Source organism: Hypanus sabinus, chromosome 7 (assembly GCF_030144855.1).
Source record: "Hypanus sabinus isolate sHypSab1 chromosome 7, sHypSab1.hap1, whole genome shotgun sequence".
NCBI lineage: Eukaryota > Metazoa > Chordata > Chondrichthyes > Myliobatiformes > Dasyatidae > Hypanus > Hypanus sabinus.
The window spans coordinates 28,825,906-28,839,303 of record NC_082712.1 but is presented as its reverse complement, the minus strand read 5'-3'; the positions used below and the strand labels follow the sequence as shown (position 1 = coordinate 28,839,303).

Genomic DNA, 13,398 nt, shown 5'->3' with positions numbered 1-13,398 from the left:
GTATTTGGATTTCCTGTTAATGCCAGAAGACATTCAATGCAGTGCCTCATTAAGGATTACTACATTAATGAGCACACAGAGCTGTATGTATAGGAAATTACTAATCAACAGAAAACAGGATAAAAGAGACATTTTCAGACTGGCATTCAGTAAGTGGTGGTGTGCAACAGGGATCACTGCTGTGGCCTCAACAACATACATTAATAAACTTGAAGGGAATGGGAACAATGTAACCAAATTTTCTGATTGTACAAAGGTAGGTAGGTTAGAGAGTTGCAGAGACACAGAATGCCTACAAAGGGATATAGATAGATTTTTGTAAGGATGGCTTGACATATGAAGAGCAGGTGCTCAGACCGGGCCCATGCTCATAAGAATATAGGGAAATGAAAGGTAATCTTATAGAAAGAGCCAGAATGTTGTTCCATTACACTTGGAGCACTGCTCAATGAACTTCTACAAGCTGCAGCACTTTACTAAACTGATAAGGGGCATTTAGTCATTTTTAACTTAGCAATATGTAGGGTTAAACACACATTATGACTATGAGACGCAGGAGCAGAATTAGGCCTTTTGGCTCTGCCAGATCATCGTGGCTGAAATATTATCTCTCATAACCCCATTCTTGTGCCTTCTCCCCATAATCTCTTACTAAATCTCCACTTTAAATATACCCAATGACTTGGCCTCTACAGATGCGTGTGGCAGTGAATTCCACAGATTCATCACCCTCTGGCTGCAGAAATTTTTCATCTCTGTACTAAACGCATGTCCTTTTGTTCTGAGGCCGTGCCCTCTACTTCTAGTCTCCCCCACCATATAAAACAACCTCTCTATGTCCACTCTATTTATGCCTTTCAATATTCAGTAGGTTCAATGAGATCCCCCTCATTCTTCAAAACTCCAGTGAGTGCAGGCCCAGATACTGCTGGCATTTGCAGGTGATATTGGATTTCTCATACGGGAAAAGTGAAGAACTTTTTAGATATTAAGTAACTTGCAATGTGTGGTACCACCATAACAAAATACACTCTCTCAAACAATTTTTTCTGCTGTCCCAGAAGTGTAAGAAATCTCCTCCTACTGATAACAAAATGCTTTGTTTTATTTAAATACTTGCCTCTTGCACAATCAGGCCCAAAGAATCCAGGAAAACAGTGGCAGGCTCCAGAAACACATTCGCCATTCCCATGACAGTTCCGTGGACATTCCACTACTGACTCTGTGAACAAACCAAACATTAGAAATACACTTGATGCATTATATCAAGCACTTCACTCTGGTGGAACTAGTACATGGAAATGATTTCTGCCCTTGAAGAACAATATGGTTGGTAAGGCCACAGGACCAGATAGGTTCTCAACAGAAGCAAGGTTTGAGACCTTTGTATCCTTTTTAGTCAGACAGGGTCCTAGGGGATTAGAGAACAGCCATGTTGATCCACTTAGGAAGAGCAATATGGATAAAGGAGGATATTATGTGCTGGTGAGCCTTGCACCACTTGAAATTATTGGAGAACCTTCTCAGGGACAGGATTTTTCCCATTTGGAATACTCCGCACAGCTCTGAAATTACGAAACCGATTGAGGAGGAGAGGACAGTGGACATTGCCTACCTGGATTTTAGTACCGAATCAGCAAGATGCCTCAAGGTGCGGTGATCCAGAAGATTAAGACACATTGCACCCATGGTGATTTGACAGATTGAATTTAAAATTGGCCTGGCCACAGAAGACAGAGTGTAGTGGCGGAGGGGTAATATTCTGATTGGAGCTCTGTGACCAGTGGAGTTCTGCAGGAATTTGTTCTGGGACCAGTTGGAAACATGGGTGGAGAAATGGTAGGTAGAGTTTTAGTATGAACAAATATGCAGTTCATGGGGTCAAATGCAAATAATAATTGGCAGGAACATTACTGATAGAGGGATCTTGGGGTGCAGGTCCATAGCTCCCTGAAAGCAACAGCAGAAGTAGATATGTTAATAAGGAGGAAGTAAACCCTATTTGCTTTTATTAGTTGGGACAAAGAACATAAGGTTGGCAAATTATGTTGCAGCTGCATAAAAATTTTGGTTGGGCCACCATTGCAGCATTGAGTGCAGTTCTTGTTGCTGTTTAACGGGAACAATGTGGAGTCTATGGAGAGGGTGCATGAGAGATTCACCAGGATGTTGTCTCAAAATCAAATATATTAACTAGAAGGAGATATTGGACAGACTTGGATTGTTTTCTTCAGAACTTTTGAGGTTGAGGGGTGACTTGAGAGAGTTTAGAAAATTATAAGAGGCAGAGATAGAATAGAAAGTCAGAGTCTTTTTCTCACGATAGAAATATCAAATTCTACAAGAGATGGGATTAAGCTGAGAGGGAGGAAATTTAAAGAAGGTATATGAAGCAAAATTCTAACACAGAACGCTTGGTGTATGGAATGCACTGCCACGGAAGATGGTGGAAGTGGACACAGTCGCAATGTTTAAGAGGAGTTTAGACAAGGACATGAACAGGTGGGGAATGGAGGGATACAGACCATGTGCAGGCTAATGGGATTAGTTTAATTCAGCATCCAAGTTCAGCATGTTAGGGTTAGGGTGTGTTCCTGCGTTGTACTGGACCATGTTCTATCGGGAGTCTGTATAAATATTGCACCAGAGGCTTGATTAAGACTGGATCCCAGGTGATGTGGGCAGTAGCACTCACTGCTGGGCCATTCTGCACCCAATGCACCATTATATTATCTATTACATTCTCATCCAGGTTTGTTCTATAGGGTGCCATCAAGTCCTTGGCTCAATTCCACCAGTACTCTACAGGTAACCAGAAGTAGGGATTATTAGACTACTGATTATTCAAGGCTGCACTACAGAGATAATTTATTTCAGTGCAGTGTTGGGATGTGAAAACAGACAGAGACTTAATCACTAAATTTTGGATGAGACTCTTTAAATTTTCTCTCAAAATAACTGGATGCGATTGGGAGAATGCCACAAAATCCAGCCTACTTATTTATTGGATGCAGTCAACATAACTTTCATTTTTAAATGCATGTTCGTACAAGGCAAGTTTAAAAATGTTGTGTTTCTTTATTAATGGGGTCGGAAGCAGAACGGCCATTAGTGATTTTAACTCTAAAAGATTCAACGCTAATTCTTCTAAATATTCTAGAAGTGGAATATTATCCCTCACCCCATCCCACTCATACTCCAGCCGACAAACTCCTTGCAAGTCAGCCTTGCATCTCAATGGCCTCCTGAATGGCTCCAGGTACCTGGGCCAATGTGGAGATTCAAGATTGTTTAAAGTCATTTCCATACACAAGTGTAATGGAGAATGAAATCATTGTTACTCCGGATCTGATGCAACGCAAAAAAGACAATAAGATAAAGAACACGATAATAAAAAAAAAAATTGTGTATAAATACATAACATAGCTAATCATAAAGTGACACTTGAAAAAGAGAACTCTGACAGGAAATGATAAAGTAGTGGTGGTGGGTGGATTAGTGGGTGGAGGTGTTGATCAGCTTTACTGCTTGGGGAATGTAACTGTTTTTGAGTCTGGCTGGCTTGGCATAGATTCTATGTAGCCTCCTCCCTGATGGGAGTGGGACGAACAGTCCATAAGCAGTAATACACACAAAATGCTGGAGGAACTCAGCAGGCTGGACAGCATCTGTGGAAAAGGGTAAACGGTCGAAGGACAAGACTTGCAGAGGAGTTTGTCAGCTGTCGTATGAGGGGGATGGGTAGAGGTATAATATTCCACTTGAAGAATATTTAGAAGAATTAGTTCCTCCAGCATTTTGTGTGTATTACTTTGTTTTTCAGCATCTGCAGGTTTTCTCTTGCTTGTGAGCCCATGAACAGAGTGGGCAGGATCCTTCAGGATGTTACTGGCCCTTTTCCAGTATCTTTCTGTATATACGACCTTGATGGCGGATAGGCTGGTGCTGGTGATGTGTTTGGCAGTTTTAGCTACCCATTGTAGAGCTTTGCTGTCTGCCACAGAGCAGTTTCTGTACCAGGCAGTGATGCAGCATATTAGGATGCTCTCCACTGCACATCTGCAGAAGGACATTAGTATTGATGAGCATAGTCCAACTCTCTTCAGCCTCCTCAGAAAGTTGCTGAGCTTCTCCTCAGCAGAAGTGTTGGTGAGCTTTCCTGATTGTGTGGGATGTGTTCTGGGACCATGAGAGGCTAGCGTGAGATGCGCACTCCCTGGAATTAGAAACCGCTCATAGCTTCCACCGCCAGCTGGTGGCGTAGTGGCATCAGCGCCGGACTTCAGAGCGAAGGCTCCCGAGTTCGAATCCAGCCGGCTTCCCATCCGTGCTGGGTTGAGCATTGAGCTGGCAACTAGGCCTCGTAAAAATAAGAAAGCCTGCTAAAAAAAAAACGCCGTCACGACGGTGTCCCAATGACTCCACTCGGAGTTAAAGGCTTTCTTCTTCTTCACAGTTTCCACTGCTCTGCCGCTGATGTAAAGGGGGGTGGTCGTGGTACGAGTCCTCCTGAAGTCGATACCCATCTCCTTTGGAGGAGGAAGAGGCTATTTGCCTTGAGCTCTTTCGCAACCTCACAGCCTTCGTAGTTTTGCAACCTTGGAAAGGTATTTGTGAGGAAGTGCTGAGTTGGGGGGGGGGGGTCACATCTGCACATAGGAAGGGGTTTTAAGTCTGGTGTTTTCCATAGAACTTCCACTATGGAGTTTAAAAAGGGGGGAGGGCAAACTAACTCTGTGTTCAGTGGAAGAACAGGAACATATTGATACACTTTCTATCATCAGTCAGAAACACTGTAAACATTGAATTATTAAAATATAAGCAACACTGTAACAAAGGTATAACCAGGCCTAAAAGAGCAAGTAAAAAACACAGGGTTGAACAGCCTACTGGTATTCTTCTAGGTACTGGGCATAGTGAAAATCAATAGAATTTACAATAACGCCTTCAGGGACAGAATGGAGAATTCTCAATGAGTAAAACCCAGCATTGATTGTTGACTGCCCAGTCTGAATGACCAATGAACAGAACTTACCAGTAACTGCTTACAGCCATAATTATAATCGGTCTGAAGTTTCTAAAATATATCTAATGCCTAGTAGTCTTCTGAATGATCAATGTACAAAATTGATCATGCCCAAATTTGGCACAAAAGTTTAAACTGCAGAAGAAATCACTTGTGGCTTGAGAATGAAAGCATATGTGTCAGGCATCCAGATGCTACCTTCCAACTAGCACACCACTTATTTCAGAGCTTACCTATGACGATGGTGTTGAAGGATACGTGCTCTGCTGTTTTCCCATCATTGTAAAAGGCCAGGTGCCAGACTCCAGAATCGAGGTACTGGACAAAACCAGCCTCTTGCAGGCTCACTGCTCTGATGTGCCGCCTTTTGTTCTCAAGATCCACCAGGCTGCGCTTCTCTCTGGAGATCAGCCTACTGCCGTCGAGAAGCTCCACAAAGTCGTACTGAAAGGAGAGGGAAAAGTGAGCAAAGCAGGCGTGAGCGTACAAGAGAGTTCTTTAATGTCACAAGTACGAGGAGAATTCAGAAAATCATTCTGGAACATTTTATGTAGAACAGTCTAGCCAAAAAAATGATTGGTCAGAATGTGGTTATGATTTACAGTAGTTGGCATTATTATTGTTTTTCGGTGCAATTAATGTAACGACTCATTTGCAGCTGTATTCACCGCCTGACACACCCTGAAATCTTTCAATGGGCAGCCTGTACTTGCTGCAAAGTGTCTGCTTTCTGCGGGTTATTGCATAAAATAAAGCTCTTCCTGTGTCCTTTTGACAAATTTGTGTAGTTATCTGTCCTTCACCCATTGGAAACATGCTAAGATTGATTAAACTGAAGTGTGAAGAACGAGAACTTGAAAAATATATTCCCATCTCGTGTCCTATGGTTTGACGACGCTTTTGGAGATGGACCAGCAATGACTGATATGAATTATATTATGTCAATGATAAGTATCATAATTTCCTGAGCTTTACAAAGAGAGGCAAGCCAAGTCATTATGCTGAACCAATATAAAATGTCACTTCAGCTCCAGATGAAGTATTGTGTCCAATTCCATACTCAATAAGACAGGATGGCCAGGGAGATATTGGAGGGGGTACTGATGAGAACTGCAGAGAGAGAGACCGCAGTTACATGAGTAAACAGGAAGAGCTGTAAGCTCCTCTTCATGGAGCGGAGAGGAAAAAAAACACAAACAGGAGAAATAATGTTAAATATCATAAATAGAAAGGAATTGGTCCCAATGGGTGAAGCATGAATAACCAAAGAGCACAAACTTGACAGAAGGACTGAGGAAGGACTTCCAGACCATCCAAGCCATGCTCCCTTCTCTCTGCTGCGGGAGCCTTAGGTCCCACACTACTGGGTTCAGGAACAGTTAGTAGCCTACAACGATCAGATACCTGAACCAGTCTGACCTGATTCCATGACCTATGGACTCTCTTTCAAATGACTCAACAACCCATGTTCTCAGTATTACTTATTAATATTTGCAGTTTGTCTTCTTGTGCACATTGATTGTTTGTCAGCCCTTGTGTGTAGTTTTTTCATTGACTCTATAGTATTTCGCAGTTCTACCATGAATGTCTGCTAGAAAACAGATCTCAAGATAGTATAAGGTGACATATGTATGTATACATACCTGATAATAGATTTATGTCGAAATTTTAAACTTTGCTTAAAGAACAACAAATTGATTTGGAAAGCAGAGGCAGATTCTGTAGATGTGTTTAAATGAGAACTGTATAAGTATTTTATCAAGAAATAAAATGCGTGGAAAAGAGCAAAGAGTGCAAGCCTAGAACAAACTAGATTTGTCATTGCAAGAACTGGCACAGGTTTGATGGGCTAAATGGTCCTCTCTGTGTCATTCTGATTTATAATTCTATATTAGAGCAATTATTCAAGTCACACATCAGAGTTACAACCAATCATTTCAGCTGCTAATAAAGTACAAGGTTATTTCACTTGGTTATCAAATGCAGCCATTTATTATATGAAATTTGAATAAAATTGCAGCTTCATTAGAATTATACAACTTTTGTAATTCAGAAAAGCAACATGCTCAACCTCAACTGGAATAGGAAGCAGGGATTCAACATACACAAGAGCTCATGGGCTCTGAACAAGATCAGAATAAAAACCTTTCATACTGAGCTTTCATTAGCCACGTTCCAGGGAGTGAGATAACCACCAAGATGCAGATCTAACATACTGAAACAGGCATGATATGACAGATGAGAAGACTCGTTATCAAGCATGTCAAGCAGCGCATATCAACAGCCGTCAAAAAGTGAACAGTCCAATTGACGCTTGTTGGGATTCAGCTGATGCTGCAAGTTACTTTGGTTAGGCTCTTTTGTCAAGTTTCTTCTCTTGAAGACTTCTGTTGGGGTGTGAGATGCATCTCCAGGTGATCCTCGAGTCCAGCCCCCTTAGGTATCAGACAACACAAAGTTCAAACCATAAAATTTACCCCCAATCACCTTCTGAGCAGGAGAACTGTTCTTAATTGTACACACTCCTGGGTGATGTAAGGGTTTTAAGCACTATCTTTAACCCAAAGGTTCCCTAAGTTGAAAGCACTGTCAGCTGAGATAGCAAAAGGTTAGTCCAGATCTGAGTTGATGTTGGATCTTAGTTAGAATTAGTTCATTAATATATATCTGAACTGCAGATTCATTGTACTTTCTCAGTGGCTATTGCACTTTATTCTGCATTCTTATTTTACCTTGTATCGCTTTAATTCACCGTGTAACGATTTGTTTGGACTGTATGCAAGAAAAGCTCTCCATTGTAACTCTGTATATGTGAGAATAATAAACTCATTCCAATTCAAACTGTGCTGGACAACTGGAGATTCTGGAACTCATCCTGGGAAAATAATCTATCTATGTTATCTATGCTTGTCATAATTGTATTTGTTTGTTTCGAGTCACCCCTCAGCCTCTAACTCTCCAGAGAAAACAATGCAAGTTTGTCCATCATCTCCTTATAGCTAACACATTGCAGTCCAAGCACCATCCAGGCTAATCTCTTCTGCACACACTCCAAAATCGCCACATCCTTCCTATAGTGCGGTGACTGAACTGTTATCAATACTCCAAATAGAGTCATAGAGAAGTACACCACAGAAAAAGGCCCTTCAGCCCATCTAGTCCATGACAAAGCTATTTAAAATGCCTACTTCCATCAGCCTGCCCCAGGACCATAGCTCTCTATATCCCTTCTATTTAAGCGCTGAAATCAAGCTTGCAATGCGCCACTTCTGTTGGTAGGTCATTCCACACTACCACAACCTTCTGAGTAAAGAAGTTTTCCCTCGTTCTCTTTGAACTTCTCACCATTCACCCTAAACCATAACCTCTGGTTGTAGTCCCACCCAACCTCAGTGGAAAAAACCTGCTGGCATTTACTCTATCTATACCCCTCATAACTCTGTATCCCTCTATAAAATCTCCTCTCAATCTTCTGCATTCTGCATTCTGCAATCCTAAGCTATTCAATTTTTCCTTATAACTCAGATCAGCCAGACCCAGCAACATCCTCGTAAATTTTCTCTGTACTTTTTCAACCTTGTTTACATCTTTCCTGTAGGTAGGTTACCCAAACTGCACACTACACTCCAAATTAGGCCTCACCAATGCCTTGAACAACTTGAACATAACATCCCATCTGCTGTACTCAATACATTGATTTAAGACTAATGTGCCAAAGAGCCTTCTTTATGACCCCATTAGCTGTGGACTTGTATCCCCAGATCCCTTTGTTCTACCACACTCCTCAGTGCCCTACCATTCACTGTGCAAGACCGACTCTGCTTGGTCCTACCAAAGGGCAAAGCCTTGCACTTGTCTGCATTAAATTCCATCTGTCATTTTTCAGCTTATTTTTCCAGCTCTCTGTAAAGCATGATAGGCTTCCTCACTGTCCACTACATCCCCAGTCTTGGTGACATCTGTAAATTTGCTAATCTAGTTAACCACATTATCATCCAGATCATTGATACAAATGACGAACAACAAAGGACCCAGCACAGATCCCTGCAGCACACCACTTGTCACAGGCCTTCAGTCAGAGAAGCAACCCTCTACCACCATGTTCTGGCTTCTCCCACAAAGCTAATGTTTTATGTAATTTACTGCCTCATCCTGAATGCCAAGCGACTGAGCCTCCCACATGGGACCTTGTCAAATGCCTCAGTAAAGTCCATGTAGACAACATTCACCGCTTTGCTGTCATCCACTTTCCAGGTAATTTCTCTGAAACACTCTAAGATTGGTCAGAAAAAGCTACCACGCACGAAGTCATGCTGACTATCCTTAATCAGTCCATGTCTATCCAAATACTTATATATCCAGTACCTTAAAATACCTTCCAATAACTTACCCACAACTGATGTCAGACTCACTGTCACATAATTTCCTGCTTTATGTTTTCAGACAGCGGAACAACATTGGCTATTCTCCAATCCTCTGGCACTGTTCCTGTTGCTCAGGATGTTTTAAATATCTCTGCTAGGGCCCTGACAATTTCTGCACTTGCCTCCTGTAGGGTACCAGTGATGCCTTGTCAGGCTCTGGGGATTTATCCACCCTGATTTGCCTCAGGGTAGCAAACACCTCCTCCTCTGTAATCTGTACAGGGTCAATGAACTTGATGCTGCTTTGCCTCACTTCTATAGACTCTGTAGCCATCTCCCAAGTAAACACAGATGCAAAGAATTCATTTACGATCTCCTCCATGTGTTTCGCTCCATACATGGATCACCATTCTGGTTTTCCACAAGACCAATTTTGTCCCTTGCAATCCTTATGGTCTTAACATATCCATAAAATCCCTGAGGATTCCTCTTCATCTAATACACTAGAGCACCTTCATTTCTTCCTGATTTCTTTCTTAAGTGTTCTTTGCATTTCTTGTACTCCATAAGCACTTCATTTGCTCCTGCTTGTCTATACCTTTTTACTTAACCAGGGCATCTATATTTCTTGAAAACCAAGGTACCCTATACTTGTTAGTTATACAGCTGTAACATGATTTGCCAACATTTATTCTCAATGCCCTGAATGATGAAGGCAAACATGCCTTTGATCTTCAGCCCAAAACGTCAACTGTACTTTTTTCCACAGGTGCTGGCTGGCCTGCTGAGTACCTCCAGCATTTTGTGTGATCTGCCTTCTTTACCATCTTCGCTACTCAGTTTGCCACTTCCATGGCCATGTGGATTTGCACCCCAAGATCTCTCCGGTCATTAGCACTCCTAACCTACCATATCATGGGTTTGCACTTCACCCTCACACATGTTTGGATTAATCTCTATCTGCCATTTCCTTGTAGGAATATATAAACAATTTAAACCCTACTATGTCCTTTGAAAGCCTTCCTTACTATTCACAACTTCATCAATTGTTTTGACATCTGCAGACATAATCAGCCCACTTATATTTTCATCCATATCATTTATATACTTTATTACAAACATCTGAGATCCTAGCAATGATCCTTGTGGAATACCATTCATCACGTACCACCAGTCAGCATAACAGCTCTCTGCCAGTACCTTCTGTCATTTATGACCAAGGTGATTTTGTGTTCAACTAACACATCTTGATCTTTCAATTTAATCTTCTGGACTAGTCTACCATGAAAGACCTTGTCAAATGCTTGACTCAAGCCCGTATGGACAACAACCACTGTCAATCTGCTTTATCACCAACTCAAAAAATGTATTCTATTTGCCTGGCATATCCCTTTAAACCTTTTCTATCCATGTACCTGTCCAAATGACTTGTAAACAGTGTAATTGTATCTGTCTCTACCACTTGCTGTGGCATCTCACTTCATATATCCACCACACTCAGTGTGAAAATGTTATTCCTCAGGTCTCATTTGAATCTTTCCCCTCTAGTCTGAAATCAATGTCTCTCTGGTTTGAGACTCTCCCACCCTGGGTAAAAGACTGTGACAATTCATCATATCTGAACCCCTGTTGATTTTAGCAACATACACACAAAGTGCTGGAACTTAGTATGCCACGCAGCACTTGTGGAAAAGAATAAACAGTCGACATTTCAAGCTGAGACCCTTCATCAGGACCTGGTTATGAGTCCCTGGCTAATGATTTTATATACTTCTGCAAGATGGCTGCTCAGTTTTTGATGCTCCAGGGGAAATAGTCATAGCCGATCCAGTCTCCAGATCCGGTACAAAGGAGACTGAGTTATGATTAATTGAGGTACACAGAATTAGAGTGTTAAAAATCTAGTTAAAATTAAAGTCTGTCCTGAGTCTTATAGGTTCATCAGGCCAGTGCTTATGCCGGTTTCCATGGCGTGAAGTGACTGAGAGTATGAAACTTCCCCCACACCCATCCCCCGGGATAGGAGATTATTGCGAGGTTAACCCCCAGCATTTTGCCGGTACCCATTTTCAGCTGGGTAGCAGTGTGTGGTTAAATGTCTTGCTCAAGAATACAACACGTTGCCTCGGCTGGGGCTCGAACTCACAACCTTCAGATCGCTAGTCCAACGCTTAACCACTTGGCTACACGCCACACACACTAGTAAGTTAATTACAAAAGCAGCAGATTCGGCCAAGGCCGGTCTTTTTGGACTGTGCAGGTGCGGTAAGTGTCCGCATCAGGTGCCTTACTCAGCTGCAAATAAAAGGAAGATAGGCTCAAGTGAGTGTGACAGTGATAGAATGGGAAGGCTTCAGCTTAACAGGTTCAGTGTGAACAGGCAGAGGCACAGTTAAAAAGAGGTCAGGCTTTTTCCTTAGCATGGAGTAGTCAGGATGGAAAGCTCCTCCTGTCAGATGTGGGAATTCGGGAAACCTGATGGCTTCCCTGATGACGATATCTGTGGGAAGTGTTCCCAACTTCAACGCCTGACTGATTGATTCAAGGGGTTGGAGCTGGAGTTGGATGTACTCAGGATCATTCAGAAGACTGAATATAATATAGAAGAGACTTTAGAAGAGGTGGTCACACCCAGAGCACGGGCTTCAGAAGGCAAATGCGGTTAAGGGATTAGGAAGTCAGTCCAGGGTTCCGCTGTGGCCAATCCTTCTCCCCCACCCCCCCAGTAACAAGTCTCTAGACATTGCTGGAGGAGATGACCCATCAGATCATGGCAGCAGCAGCCAGGCTGCCTGCATTGTGGCCGGCGATGAGGCTTGACAGGGCTAGGTAAACTCAAGCAGCACACTAGTTATAGGGGGACTCGATAGTTAGAGGGACAGAAAGAAATTCCGTAGCTGCAAAAGAGACACCAGGATGATATGTTGCCTCCCGGGTGTGAGGGTCCATGATGTCTTGTACCAGAGCGAGCTAGGGGGCCATGGTGCATATTGGCACCAATGACAAAGACAGAAACGGGGAAGAGGTCCTATGCAATGTGTAGAGTGCGGGAAGAGGCTGAAGAGGAGGACCTCTGAGGTAGTAATCTTCAGATTACTCCCTGTGCCACAGGCTAGTGTAGGTCAGAATAGGGTGATAGCATGGATGAAGGAGTAGCTGAGGAGATGGTGCAGGGGACAGGGTTTCAAGTTCCTGGATCATTGGAACCTCTGCTGGGGAACAGGAACCTGTACAAGAGGGAAGGGTTGCACCTGAACTGGAGGGGAGCTGATATCCTGGCCAAGACATTTGCTGATGCTTTTTGGGGGAGTTTAAACAAGTTTTATAGGGGGCTGGGAGCCCCAGGTCAGTAAAGGAAGGATCAAACCAGAAGATAGAGATGTCAGGGGAAGTATTGAAAACCAAAATCAAAATAACAGGTATGTTGGGTCGGATAGTTTATATATTATAATGCAAAGAGTATTATGGGTAAGGCTAGTGAACTTAGAGCATGGATCAGTACATGGAACCATGATGTTGTGTCAATACTAAAACTTGGCTTAGAGAGGGGCATGAATGGATGATTACTATAACAGATTTTCGAAGTTTTAGAGTAAATAGAGGAGGAGGTAAGAGAGAGGATGGGGATGCGTGGAGTGGTATAAAATCAATCACAGGGTTCAAAAAAATAACAGAGACCAGGTGATTGAAGGGGACTGGAACACAGCCAACAAGTTAAACTGGTTTTTCAACAGGTGTGATGAGGAGGCTTCTGTTTACCCCTCTACAACCCATCCACGGCCCAGCTCCTCCCCTCTCACCCATCGTTCTCCGTCTCTCGTCAAGGACAATGGAGAGCCGACTCCCACAGGCATGTGGACCGTCACTGCTGAGCAGGTCAGGGGAGAGTTGAGCAGACTTCACCCGGACCGCGTCAGCCCAAGGGTACTCAAGGCGTGTGCGCTACTCAGCTGGGTGGAGTCCTTCAATTCATCTTTAATCTGAGCCTGGAGAGGGTCCCTGTGCTGT

The 13,398-nt window shown here is 42.8% G+C and overlaps 1 protein-coding gene across 5 annotated transcripts in view; it reads right to left on the bottom strand.

Moving 5' to 3' along the window:
- tenm3 (teneurin transmembrane protein 3) overlaps positions 1-13,398 on the bottom strand; it is a 1,636,378-nt gene that overhangs the window by 161,707 nt on the left and 1,461,273 nt on the right. For all 5 annotated transcript variants that reach the window (XM_059974311.1, XM_059974313.1, XM_059974312.1 and 2 more), the window contains 2 exons: positions 5,260-5,470; positions 1,121-1,222 (listed from right to left, as the gene is read on the bottom strand). In XM_059974311.1, coding sequence (XP_059830294.1) covers positions 1,121-1,222; positions 5,260-5,470 — 313 coding nt within the window. The remainder of the gene's footprint in view (positions 1-1,120; positions 1,223-5,259; positions 5,471-13,398) is intronic.